The sequence below is a fragment of the Eumetopias jubatus genome, unplaced genomic scaffold, assembly GCF_037043125.1.
Source record: "Eumetopias jubatus isolate StellerSeaLion01/CBP00866 unplaced genomic scaffold, mEumJub1_p1.0 scaffold_2, whole genome shotgun sequence".
Classification (NCBI taxonomy): Eukaryota; Metazoa; Chordata; class Mammalia; order Carnivora; family Otariidae; genus Eumetopias; species Eumetopias jubatus.
The window spans coordinates 35,151,913-35,166,451 of NW_028274808.1; the positions used below are offsets into that span (position 1 = coordinate 35,151,913).

The following is a 14,539-nucleotide window of genomic DNA, read 5'->3' on the forward strand; positions in this document are numbered from 1 at the left end:
TGTATACTTTAAATATATATGTATACTTTAAATATATGTAACTTTGGTCCATTATACCTCAATAAGGCCTGAAGAAAAAAAAAGAAAAATAAACTTAAGATGAGACCACAACAATGAAACATAACTTAAAACAGACATGTGATACAAACATCTTTCCACATGCTCTTACAAAGAGTTTGATCTTTATGCGTAAAAACTGTTATTTTTTCCAAAGCTAAGAATCTAGTAATATGGACCAATAACAATATGGAAATCAATGATTACTATCTAAAAATAATTAAGAAAAATTTTACAAGGTTGTGCAACACAAAATGCTTCACAGTCATCATGTGTGAACATATCAATAAAATTGTTTTATACTGTGTTTTTTTTGGTCTTCAGAAAAACAGAAAACTTTCTCTAAAACTGCACTGCATATAGCTATACAATGGAATACTATTTGGCAACAAAAAAAGAAGTACTGACAGATGCCACAACATGAACCTCTAAAACATGAGCCTAAGTGAAAGAAGCCAGACACAAAAGGCCGTATGTTATTATGATTCCATTTCTATGAAATGTCCAGAAAAGGCAAATCTATACAGACAAAAAGTAGTTAGTGGTTGCTTAGCACTGGAGGAAGAGAGGAGGAATGAGGAATGACTGCTAATGGACATGGGATTTCATTTGGGGTTGAGGAAAATGTTCCAGGAGGGCCTGGGTGGCCCAGTTGGTTAAATGTCTGACTCTTGTTTTCGGCTCAGGTCATGATCTCAGGGTGGTGAGATCCAGCCCTGCTTTGGGCTCTGCACTCAGCGAGGAGTCTGCATGGGATTCTCTCTTCCTCCCGCCCCTCCCCCACTCACGCAAGCTCGCTCCAAGATGTCAAATAAAGTCTTCTATTTATGTATTTTTTAACACATTTTTTTTTAAGATTTATTTGACAGAGACACAGCGAGAGAGGGAACACAAGCAGGGGGAGTAGGAGAGGGAGAAGCAGGCTTCCTGCGGAGCAGGGAGCCCGATGCGGGGCTCGATCCCAGGACCCTGGGATCATGACCTGAGCTGAATGCAGCCACTTAACGGCTGAGCCACCCAGGCGCCCCTCAAAATACACTTTTAATTAATTTAAACTTTAAAAAATTTCTAAATTCTCAGAGTTCTGGTTTTCTCAATCATACAAACAAAATCAGTTTTACCAGCAGTAAAGCAGGAGATTGCCTAGGGAATTCCAGACCAAATTAGATTAAGTCCTAAATTTAAATATTTCCTTTGAAATACAGATGCAGCATAAAATTGTGCTTTCACTTGTATCCCATAAAAAAGCTGTAATTAGGTTTTCATATAGTAATTAAATGTGAAATTCTATATAATCTCAAAAGCATGCTTTTCTAAGGAGAGAGAATTGAAGACCCACAAATCTCACATGATCTAATACCTCAGAGTGCTCCAGAGACCCAGATAGGTACATGGATTATTTTATTTAGGAAGGCTTTGCCCTAACAGACACACGAAAGATACTAATCATCACTGATCATCAGGGAAATGCAAATCAAAACTACAATGAGATATCATCTCACACGTGTCAGAATGTCTAAATTAACAACACAAGAAACAACAGGTGTTGGCAAGGATGTGGGGAAAGGGGAACCCTCTTGCACTGTTGGTGGGAATGCAAACTGCTGCAGCCACTGTGGAAAACAGTATGGAGATTCCTCAAAAAATTAAAAATAGAATTACCCTACAATCCAGCAACTCCACTTCTGGGTATTTACCCAAAGAAAAATAAAAAACTAATTCAAGAAGATACATGCACTGCTATGCTGATTGCAGCATTATTTACAATAGCCAAGATATGGAAGCAGACCAAGTATCCATCAACTGGTGAATAAAGAAGATGTAATGTGTGTGTGTGTGTGTATATATATTACTCAGCCATAAAAAGGACGAAATCTTGCTATTTGCAATGACATGGATGGAGCTAGAGAGTATAATGCTAAGCAAAATAAGTCAGTTAGATACCATATGATTTCACTCATACTTGGAATTTAACAAACAAAACAAGCAGAGGTAAAAAATAAGAGAGAGAGAGACAAATCAAGAAATGGACTCAACTATAGAGAACAAACTGATGGTTATCAGAGGGGAGATAGGTGGGGGGATGGGTTAAATAGGTGACAGGGATTAAGGAGTGCACTTGTGATGAGCACAGGGTGATGTATGGAAGTGTTGAATTACTATATTATATACCTAAAACTAATATAACACTGTACATTACCTGGAATTAAAATTTAAAAAGGCTTGGTCCTTTGGGAAATCCCTGTCCCTTTCTTCTCCCATTCATGGACACAAAGATTATTATTTTTTTTAAAGATTTTATTTATTTGAGAGAGAGAATGAGAGACAGAGAGCACGAGAGGGAAGAGGGTCAGAGGGAGGAGCAGACTCCCCGCGGAGCAGGGAGCCCGATGTGGGGCTCGATCCCGGGACTCCAGGATCATGACCTGAGCCGAATGCAGTCGCTTAACCCACTGAGCCACCCAGGCGCCCGGACACAAAGATTATTAAACCCGCAAGGTACTTCAGAGATTACTAGTCCACCCCTTAGTAATCAGTGATAAATGAAAGAACTAGGACTGTCTTCCCCCTAACCTTGGTAAATTATGACTAGGTGAATTCAATTACTTTCCTTCTATTACATGGTATGTTTAAGAGTGGAGGGATTGGAGGTTGTAGAGGTTACAGAGAAGCGCCTGGGTGGCTCAGTCGTTAAGCGTCTGCCTTCGGCTCAGGTCATGATCCCGGGGTCCTGGGATCGAGCCCCGCATCGGGCTCCCTGCTCTGCGGGAAGCCTGCTTCTCCCTCTCCCACTCCCCCTGCTTGTGTTCCCTCTCTCGCTGTGTCTCTCTCTGTCAAATAAATAATAAAATAAATAAATAAAATCTTTAAAAAAAAAAAGAGTGGAGGTTATGGAATAAGGACTCTCTGAAACTCTATTTACTTATTCAAAACATAAGGATAAATCTTTTTTTTTTACATAAGGATAATAACAGTACCTACTTCGTAGTGTTGCTGCTATGTGGACTGCATAAAATATATAAGAGAATTGCTTAACACAGTGCCTTGCATGAAAGTAGACATTCAACAATGGTTTTTTTTGTTGTTGTTGTTTTTACTTCTGCCCCATTGATGCTTCCAGTTACCCAATCTTGAATCAGCAGGTTATAATGACAGATAACTGCCTTCTGTACCAGGGCAGATTACTGGCTATGTAGCACAAAAGTTACAGATAATGGCTGATCTTGTCACAAATCTGACTTGCAAGACTTATGTAGACATTTTTTCTCTTCATTAACAGTGAACAGGTAGCAAGACCGAAAGTTTAAAGAGAAAAAGAAATAGGCACAAAGTTGTCACAAACGATAAGGAATTCAACACATAACAAGAGTGAGTTCACAAAGCAAATATTCAGAAATAAATTCCAAGCTCAAACCTTCCCCTGGCTAACTACGCAAGTCCATTCCAAATGCTAGAATATCAGAAATCTAATCCACATGTTTTAGACAAACCCATGAAAAAAATTAGAGAAAAGTTAGAACACATTTTTTCTTAACATTTATTAATATTCCTAAGGTAAGATTCTATGCTAAATAGCTAGATTCAAGCTGTACGTTTATGTTGTATTGAATTTATAAGGAGGTCTCAGTAAATTTGCAGATTCAAAAATGGAGTGGAGGGAAAAAGCATCCTGAAAATTTTATCAGGATGAAAAGCACTTATGTGGATAAAAAATTACTACTCAAAGGAATCAATGATGAAATAAGATGTACAACAAAATCATGGCCCAAATGCCTACTAAGCTCGTATAAGACATCTTATCACTTACTCAACTGCTGTCTTTTGGAATTCATATGAGATATCAGTCAGATAAAGGTTTTTAAAGAAGTACAGAAGAAATTATAAAACAAATGCAGGGTGTTATAAGGAAAAACAAGGACCATATCAGTTGTAGAGGCTTTTTGCCCATTAAGATGACCATAATTAAATCCCTGGTCATTAAAAACTGATATTCTGGTGTTACATTATATGCATATTCTTTCTTTTTTTTTTTAAAGATTTATTTATTTACCTTAGAGAGAGAGAGAGAGAGAGAGAGAGAGAGAGAAAATGAGTGGGGGGAGGGGCAGAGGGAGAGAACCCTCAAGCAGACTCCCCACTGAGCACGGAGCCCAATGCAGCCTCAATCCCACAGCCTGTGTGACCATGAGCTGAAATCAACAGTTATATGCTTAACCACTGAGCCACCCAGGCGCCCCTCATGTGCATATCCTTATAGTCATACACATTTAAGATTCGGTTTTTCCCCAACCTTTTATTTAATATCTATGTGGGCCTTTACTTACCTCTTGTGTTAATTTTGGTATGAACCTCGAGCTGGGGATCACTTGAAACCATGCAAGGCCACCAAGGATAGGTTCCCACCTTAGACCAAACAAGATCGCCAACCTGGAACTTAACACCAGCAGACACTTCTGTTGTTGGAACAGAAGGTAATATTGGCTGAACCTATAGGAAAAGGTCAAAAAACTTCATCAGCAGAGAAAGTTAAAAAAAAAGAAACTATGAACAAAGTACTTTAAGCATGCTAACTATGTAAAATTTATCTTCAATTATACTTTCTCTGACACTTAACCATAACTAGCAAAAAGGAAGAGAAGGAAAATAATGAACCCCACTCCAAATATTGAAAATAGGACTGATGTTTCTGATGTCTTATTATTGATAAGACATCTTGAGAATTCACATAATCCATTAAAAATGGTCACAAAAATATTTTTGTAATTTTATATGGTGACAGATGGTAACTAGACTTCTTGTGGTGATCATTTTGTAATGTATTCTCATATCAAATCAATATGTTGTACACCTGAAACTAATATAATGATATATGTCAATTACACTTCAATAAGAAAAAGTGATCATAGTTTTTTGAAAAGAAAAATAATTCACTGAAAGTATCTACCTCTTAAACCAGCTCCAAGATTTATTTCAGTATAATTTCTGAAATCCAGAAGTATAGAACTGAAATAATATGTATGGAATGTGTTATAATTTAATCACCCTGCTTTCACCTTCCTAAACCATCCCTGGTTAGATGATATTCAATAGAGCAACTCACCGGGGGTTCCTCTTTTAGTACTGGCTCTTCTCTTGGTTTTTCTGACACAGTGTCAACCCTCTCATTTGGTCTCTAGGTGAAAAGGTATAGATAAAAAGAACAAAATGGCAGCCAACCAAAGAACAGTGATATACACAAAAAGAAATAAAAACTAAATAGCAAAGAAAATAAAGGACATTTATTAACTGAATAATGTAGGTAGTAAGAATTCAACTGATGCAATACATGACGCTATGTCTTAAATTCATGTTCCATTCCACACCATAGCTAGATCTCTCATTTCTTACTACTTTTAAAACTTAATGTGTTGATTGTTGTTGCTGTTGTTTTTTTAACCTAACAGGGTGCAGAAAAATGAGCACTCTGAGATTGCTAGTAAGATGTAACTTGGAATTTTTCAGGAGAGCAATTTGGCATGTATGAAAAGCCTTAAATTTTCAGACTCTGATCAAGCAAATCCACTTCTAAGTGTACCTGTATACTGAAAAGCACTGAGAGGTATAAATATACACACAGAAAGATATGCACACTAGTCCTATTTATAAGAGCAAATATTAGAAAACAATCTAGATGTCCAGTAATTTATTTTTTTAAAGATTTATTTATTTGAGAGAGCGAGAATGAGAGAGAGAGAGAGTACATGAGAGGGGGGAGGGTTAGAGGGAGAAGCAGGCTCCTCGCTGAGCAGGGAGTCCGATGAGGGACTCCAGGATCATGACCTGAGCCGAAGGCAGTTGCTTAACCAACTGAGCCACCCAGGCGCCCCTAGATGTCCAGTAATTTAAATTAAATAGGGTATAGTGTAACTAGACAGTGAAGTAATATAAATATATTTTAAAATGACATGGGGGGGGTGCCTGGCTGGCTTAGCTGGTAGAGCATGTGGCTCTTGATCTTGGGTTTGTGAGTTCAAGCCCCACATTGGGTACAGAGATTACTTAAAAATAAAATCTTTTGAAAAAATAAATAAATAAAACGACGTAAGAAAATGACAATATAATGTTATTTGAAAAAAGCAAACTGCAAAGCAGTTTGTATAGTATGATTCCAATCTTGGAAAAATAATTTCTTATTTATTTTTTTAATGATTTTATTTATTTGACAGAGAGCACAAACAGGGGGAGCCACAGGCAGAGAAAGAGGGAGAAGCAGGCTCCCCGCTGAGCAGGGAGCCCAATGTGGGGCTCGATCCCCGGACCCTGGAATTATTACCTGAGCCGAAGGCAGCCGCTCAACTGACTGAGCCACCCAGGCACCCCAAAATTAATTTTTTTTAATGTGCACAGAAAGAAAAATTAGAATACCACTAGGTGATGGAAAAAGTGATTCTTTTGGTATGCTTTTCTGTATCTGTCAAATTGTCTATGATAAACATTACTTTTCTAATCATAAAACCCACACATATGTTACTTGAAAATTAATTTCTGCAACCCTTTAGGAAGGCTACTTAGAAGTATCTATCAAAATTCAAAATATATCACTCTTCAATTGGGCAATTATATTTTAAGAAATTAGCTACAGAAAACAAAATGAGAAAATCTAAGCAGAGGATGGTTAAGTAGAGCATTATTTCATGTCAGTAATCTACAGGTCTATCAACATCTTCTAACTTTTTATTTTAAAATAGCCCATATTAAAAGGTTTGATACATTTTACACCAGATTGATAAAAGTAGTTATCTTGGGGAATGAGGTTAGGGAAATGGTAAAGGAAGATCTATATTTTTGTGTTATTTGTATTTCCTGTAAAAAGCAGATTACTTTGTAATTTAAAAGATTCTTTAAAACTTTTAACTTGTCAAAGAACAGAACTTAATTTAGATGGCATAAAGAGAGATACATCCATCAAATTAAGTCTTAATTCCAATTTAAAAATATGGGTAATTCTAGAAGCTACTTAAAATTTTCAATTAATTCAAGACACTGTTGTAAAAACAGTAAAAACAAAGTTTTATTAAAGAAAAAATTGTAGAAAGGTTTGAAACTATTAGGAAATGATAAGCCAGACTAATATCCCAAACCCCAAGTATCAATCATTTATTCAACAGTGCCTATGACTTTCCAGGCACTGTTCTAGTAGGTGGGTATGCAATGATGAACAAATACATTTGATCCCTCACCTCACAAAGCTTACAGTTGGGTAGGACAGACAGACATTAACCAAATAACAACATACACTTATATAATGTAAATGTATGAAGAGAAATAATGGGGGGGGTGTATCTTTAAATATGAAGGTCAAGAAAGGCCTCTCTGAGAAAGTCAATTATAATCGGAGAATCAGAGGAAGAGTAGTTAGTCTAGTAAAAAGTGGGCAGAAGAACATTCCAGAAAGAAGGCATGGAACGTGTGAAGTTCCTGGGGCTTTAAAAGTAGAAATTTCAGGAAGGACTTTACAATTGACTTAACTGCCCAAAGAAGAGAGGTTACAAGATGAGAGAGGGTAATACAAGGGCCTTGTAAATATAGTCAAGTGTTTTATATTAAGGGCAATAAAAAGCCACCAAAGAGGATTAGGTAGAGAAGTAACATACACCAATTTATGTTTTAAAAAAATCATGTTAGGTATTATGTGGAGAGTATTTTGGAAAACAAGGTAGTGGCAACTTGTTGACAGGCACAAAATTTGCTCTGTCAGATGCCGTCTGTGGTGGTACCATGACTATGTAATCTAATAGGACACACTCACTGAGCAAGGAAAGAAAAATCTATGTTCAAATGAAAACTGTTTTCCAGACTGCTGGTATAATAATAAAGCAGTCTGAAATACTGTCCCCATTTGCATAGGCCCTTTGGGTAGCTTCACTTCAATCTACAGAAGTAGCTTAAGCCTTCACCTCAACTTCTCATTCTCAAGCTACCACAGGAAGACAAGGCCACTTGAGGAAGTACATATGCTGCTAAGAAAGCAAGTCATCCTCCTCCGCACATTCAATCTTCATGATGGCTGGGTGTACGGGACCTCTGTAACTCCTTTTGAGGGCAGACAGATAAGGAGTGACTCATCTTTGCCAAACAACAGAATCCTACTATCATTGTAAGAACTGGTCTCAAGCCCATTAACATTTTTCCCTTTCTGGATTAAAGAAAGGAATTCCTTCAAAACTTTTATTATTCAAATGTCTTATTTTTTTAATTTTTTTTATTTTTTATGGTTTGTTCCAGAATGTTCGCTTTTCCTTCAGGTAGCTTGAAACACTGTTAAAATTGTTTACAGAGTCATCTTAAAATGAAAATAATGGCAAGGGTAAGAAATAAACCTAAGATTTATTCTAAGCTTTCAAGACTATATATATGTAAAAGAAGGAAAAAGAAGTTGAATAAGGATGCTGCAATGACAGAAAAGAAATGTATATTGTAAAATGTGCTAATGTATGAGCAAAATAGAAATATCTAGTAGGCATTTAGTCTACAGCCATACCACCCTGAATGTGCCTGATCTCATCTGATCTCAGAACCTAAGCAGGGTTGGGCCTAGTTAGTACTTGGATGGGAGAAATATCCAGTAGGCCTTGACTTGAGCCCAAAAAAAAGGGTAAGGAGATAAATCGGTTAACAGATAACATAGTATCATAAACACCAGTTAAGGGGTGAAGTTTTTAAGACAACATGGTCAATGGAAGTCAAATGCTTAGGAGTCAAGAAAAATGAGTCAGAAATTGCCAACAGATAAAATACTTCAGGGTATAACATCCATTTTCCTTTAGTTGTTCAAAGGATAGATAAGCTTAAAAGAGATTGATTTAAAATCTAAGGACAAAAGATACCCTTTCTGGTACTAATAGTGTTGTTTTAGGAAGAGAGTGTCAGAGAAAAAGATGTCAGTGAGTTAGCTCTCCTTAGTTTTAAATTTTTGATTTTATGGGTATATACCGCTTTTTTTACATTTTTAGTTGATTCCATATGGAAAGACCTATTCCAAGTTTCTTAAATAGGAAAAAAATACGTTGAGAGCAACTAAAATAAAATTGCATTATCCAAAATATTCCTTTTAAAAAATTTGGCCTAGTGCTTTTATTAAGACACAAGAGCTTTATTAAGATGAATAATATGCATCAAATCTGGCAGACTTCCTAACCCCTAATAATTTTCAAAACATTAAGCAAAATCATACTTTTTTTAAAAACTTACATCCACATTTAAGGTGGAAAGAAAAATTCAAAGGCAATAAATTATTCACGCATTTTTCTTTTACTTTCTGAATAACTGCTTAAGTGCATAATCTTAAACACTAAAATATCTGTTCAAAAAGAACTTTTTGCATGTGAACAGTTTCTAAGAATTTTAAGACCTAATATTCTGAATCAAATATAACCTCTAACTTAGTGCCAATGGAACCAAAGTCACCATTTGGCTTTTTAGAAGTAAAAATGGCAAGCTAAGAGTTAATGAGACTAGTCTTAGTGGATAAGCCCACTGAGGTGCTGGTGGAAGAACAATGTTTGAATAGGGCCTACACTCACATGCGGAGGCATGACACCTGCCAAGGAGGAAGACACGCAGAAATACTTCCACATGTTTCTAATTTGATAAGAGGAAAAAGAGCTAAACCAGCGTTACAAAATATACAATTTCAATAGTGATCTCAGCTCTCCTGCTGCCGAGATGTTTGGACACATTTTATTGTTGAGAAGATACACTTAGGTTGTTCCAAATAACAGCCACTTTAGAAGGCCAAACAGCTCAGAACTGGGAGGAAATACTTGAAAGATCAAATACTAAGAAAAAAGAAAAGAAAAAAGTAATGAGTGAAATCATGAACTATTACTTTAAATGAGATTGTTCAAGAAAGAACCTATGAGTGGGCTTTTAAGGAACAAAATTATACATAGAAGCAAATCCAGCATAAGGACAATCATTTCAAACTTCTTCTCCAAGCACCCAGTTCTCATTATGCCTCTCTAAAGCATCTGGGGAGGGGAACTGTCCAGTGAGAGTCAGCCGACTCTCACTTGAGCTCCTCTTTCATTTCTAAGCCCTCTACAACGCTAAACACCAAGCAAGGGCTTGGACCCTTAGTAACAACCAGGAGGCACAAGGGTATCAAAAATTGAACACTTACAAAAAACTGTTCTAAGGGAATTGTTGAAGTTAAGGAAATTTAATTAAAAAACAAAACAAAACCATAAGGTTACAAAACCACTTATCTTGTGAACATCACTGGTCCTCTGTACAGTACTGAAGTATGACACTAACAACAAGCAAGAGCCTTGGGAGCTCTAGCTTTAAAGTTCTATTACCAGAATGGAGTACAACTTTTATGGCATCCATCTCTTAAATTTATAATTATTCCCCATGTGTGATAAATTTTAATTAATCAAAATTCAACTAACAAGAACTCTTTTTTCTCTTTGGAAAAAAAGGGAGGAGGGAAGGGAGAGAGAGAGTAACAAAGAGAAAGAGGGAAGGAAGAAAGGGGACAAGGTGAAAAAAAGACGGGGGAGGGAGAGAAATAAAGGGGAGAGAGAGAGAAACAAAACAAAAAACGCTGGATTTTTGCCAAAAACTCAACTTTCAGGCAACGGTCTTGGTAGGATTTAGTGCAATCAATATCACTTTCTACATCTCTATCTTCAAATTGATATTCTTTTACCTCAAGACATTGTAAAATCCTAAATAATGAAATCTTAAATTATGTCCCACATGATTTACTAAAAAAGAACAAAACTAAAACTTTTAAATCTTATCTAATCCCTGGATATAGCAATTAACTGAAGGTTTAAGTGATACAAAGAGCTAGGCATAGCAGATATCCAACAAAGAATTGGCTTTAAAATCTCATTAGAGGGGGTGCCTGGGTGGCTCAGTTGGTTGAGCGACTGCCTTCGGCTCAGGTCATGATCCTGGAGTCCCGGGATTGAGTCCCGCATCGGGCTCCCTGCTCGGAGGGGAGTCGGCTTCTCCCTCTGACCCTCCCCCCTCTCATGCTCTCTCTCTTTCTCATTCTCTCTCTCTCAAATAAATAAATAAAATCTTTAAAAAAAATAAATCTCATTATAGGGTGCCTGGGTGGCTCAGTTGATTAAGCGACTGCCTTTGGCTCAGGTCATGATCCTGGAGTCCCGGGATCGAGTCCTGCATCGGGCTTCCTGCTCAGCGGGGAGTCTGCTTCTCCCTCTGACCCTCTTCCCTCTAGTGCTTTCTATCTCTCATTCTCTCTCTCAAATAAATAAAATCTTTAAAAAAAACTCATTATAAAGTGACTATTAGAAATATCATTGCACTGCTCCTAAAAGCACACAATATCTAGTAAACCAGCACAGGTTTCCCATGATTTCCCTTTTGTTTCAGTTTCTTTTTAGACATGGAAAGATTTATTAGAATTGCTGCTTTTGGGAAGTGATTTTCCTGAAATTGGATGAGGATCAGTGAAAGAATGACTCCATTATTTGTTCTTAGTTTTCTTCCCCTTTTTTTTCATTCACAAAGTTACTGGAGTATAACTAGTTTAAAAAGTGTATCCTACACTAAATGATAAAAATATAGTCAAGGTAAAAAAAAATATATCATTGCACTGTTTTCCTAGATGCCAATAAAATAGGAGATACAAAAAGTAAGCAGACTGTCTTATCCTGCTTCTGATTCCAGACCTATTTCTATTTTGAAATATATTTTTAATGTACTTTATCCATAGAGGTAAAAAGTCTAGTCCAGTAAGTAAAACTGGATATTCTCCTATTTGCTAGATTTTCTAGAGCAAAAGCAAGAAGGACCAACAAAACAGTTCTCAGGAACTAAGCTTTAGCTTTGGTTTTGACCAAATTCTGGTTTTTGTGATTCCCAAGGGTCACAGTGCATCACATACCTTTTCACTGCAGGTCTATGTAAAAAGTGCTATAGTGAATGCATCTGGAGTACAAAAGGTGAACTTCTCTCCTTCCATGTAGTCATTTACTTAAGAAACAGGCTGTATAAGATACTATGTAAACTAAGTTCAGGGAGCGGAGCATTTAAAACATGATTAAGAAATTAGAAGGCATTTTAAAAACCACTTAGTTACAAAGCCTTCATTTTTACAAATGCAGAACTAAGACACCAGAATAGCTAAAATGTCTCTAAACAATCCCTTTATTTCTTTACCCAGTTTTATTTTCTTCATAGCACTTAACACTATCTGAACTTGTATACGTATGTTCATATGTAGGTACGTACGTATTTTCTCATTCCTCTTACTAGAATATAAGCAACCTGAAAGTAGGCATCTTCAATTTTCATTCATTGCCCTACTTTAATTCTTAGAAAAGTGCCTAGCACAGAGTAGGTACTTAATCAATAATTATTAAATGAATAAATAAAACTATAGAAAAATGAGAAAAACATATTGAAATATTACACTGAGACTCACGAGAGTCTAGAATTGGTGTAGCCTTTTACTCCAGAAAATGATCACATTTGAGTTATATGAAGTACTGGAACCCAGCTACCAAGGAAAAGGTGAGTTGGTATGAAGTAAACAATTCTTTAAACAGAAGATAAATTAACTTATTCAGGCATACAGGATATAAAAGCAGACTAGTGTTGCCAAAATAGATACTTATTTTCTTCCCAAATCAAAGTCTAGGAAATGTATGTCTTCAATTCATACCATGTATTAGAATACTAACTAAAAACTTCACTCAAGCTAGAACTGATTTGTTACATACCTATTAATAAGAAAATTCATACTAAAACTTCAGATATACTAAAAAAGAATTCAGCAGCATGCATCTTACCTATGAAGGGTGACTCTTATAAAAATTCCACCTGAAGTTTTTATATGAATACTAATTGATTTTAATAAAAAGAGTTCCTCTATTACTTCAGTTTATTTTGTAGCAAACACACTAGTAATGAGTATTAAGTCATTAATACTGGGAAAAGTTGGTCTAAATAAAGATAACCAATATAATTAACCATCTTCTCCTTGCCTTTCATCTTTAGAAACCAGGAGTTTATTATAAGAAAGTAAAAATAAGTGAAGCTATTAGACAAAGAAACATAAGCAGCAAGGTTCTTAGTGTCCCATGTTTTAAAAATATTTCTTCACTCTAATCATGTCCATTCATTTAGTCAAAAAATTTTACTCAGTACCCATTATAACATCCCAATCTCCTTGCTAGGGATTAGAAGAAAGACGTTACCAGAAATATTTAAATTTGAAGGGATAAAAACTGAAAAATATCTCTTAGACTTCCAGTAAATCTGAAATATTACAAAATTTTTCAAAAAGATGTTTCAACTTACATTTTGTTCCTCTGGTTCTAATTTGGGGATTTTGTGTGACTTGCGCTCTTCAGATCTAGATGAGTCATGCTTGTTGCTTTTTTTCCTCTTTTCTTTTCTGCTTTCATGCTTTGATTTTGTGTGCTCACTTGCCTGTACTTCATTTAAAAGGTCTCCACAAAGGGAAGACTCAAACAATTCCCTGCCATTCTGGATAGTTTTGGTTATTTTTAGTTTAATTTCAGGTGAGCCAGTCTTCTTTGGAATCACAGTTTGTGGTACCGAAGGAGGAGGTGGTGGCTGTGGAGGAGAAGGTTTTTCCAGAATTTCATGTGGTCTTGTGTTTGGGATTTCTGAATGGTAATAGTCAGTGGGGCTAAAGTTTCTAACTGCACCAAAGCCATTGGCTGATCCATTGGGATACTGATTATATGACTGGTATTTGGTTTGAGTTTCATACATGCTGATTGATGGTGGATAGCCATTTGTGAGTGGAGGAAGATCTTCTGTTGTAGATGGGTACTGAAAGCCTTGCTGCAAGGTAGCTTCATATGGTGTCTGGCCACCATCTTCAACAATGTCACTGTTGTTATCAAAGGCATCCTCCTGACGGATGTTGGCGGAGTCAATGAGTTGAGGTGGTTGCTGAATTGTGTTTCCCATGATCCCTTGCATGAAAGAGAAAGAGAAATCCATTGTTCTGCTCCAGCATCCTTAACTTTCCCTTTCTCTCATCGGGCCTAAAGTTTTAAAAGAGGAGATTAAAAAGTGTTAATATCCTCACAGGCTAGAGGCTTATCAATTGAAAAAGAATTTACTAAAATATCCTGTACCCAATTTTCATATCCAGATATACACAAACACTAAATATTTTTAAAACAGGTAGCCAATATAATTCTGATACAAGTCAAATGCTTTTTACCTTAAATACTTATCTATTTGAAACTCTCAATTTCACAGTTTTAGTAACAAAATTGTATCCTCTTAGCAAACATTCAAAATAGTTTTGCATTCCTTTCTGTTCCCCAAGTTAGAAATGATAAGTCTCAGGTTAAAACTGGTATTTGCAAAGTAAGCAGTGTTCTGACACATATAAATTAGGTTCCATACAAGCTTCTTTTAAATCACTCATGTTTTGTCCAGTGGGTCTCTTTGTTGTTACAAAAAATAACAAAATCTT

At 36.1% G+C, this 14,539-nt stretch overlaps 1 protein-coding gene across 7 annotated transcripts in view; it reads right to left on the bottom strand.

The window, feature by feature from the left end:
- NSD3 (nuclear receptor binding SET domain protein 3) overlaps positions 1-14,539 on the bottom strand; it is a 119,737-nt gene that overhangs the window by 60,150 nt on the left and 45,048 nt on the right. For all 7 annotated transcript variants that reach the window (XM_088020956.1, XM_088020960.1, XM_088020959.1 and 4 more), the window contains exons 2-4: positions 13,381-14,099; positions 5,159-5,230; positions 4,383-4,545 (exon numbers count right to left, since the gene is read on the bottom strand). In XM_088020956.1, the coding sequence (XP_087877082.1) occupies positions 4,383-4,545; positions 5,159-5,230; positions 13,381-14,055 (910 nt within the window). In that variant the 5' untranslated portion in view covers positions 14,056-14,099. The remainder of the gene's footprint in view (positions 1-4,382; positions 4,546-5,158; positions 5,231-13,380; positions 14,100-14,539) is intronic.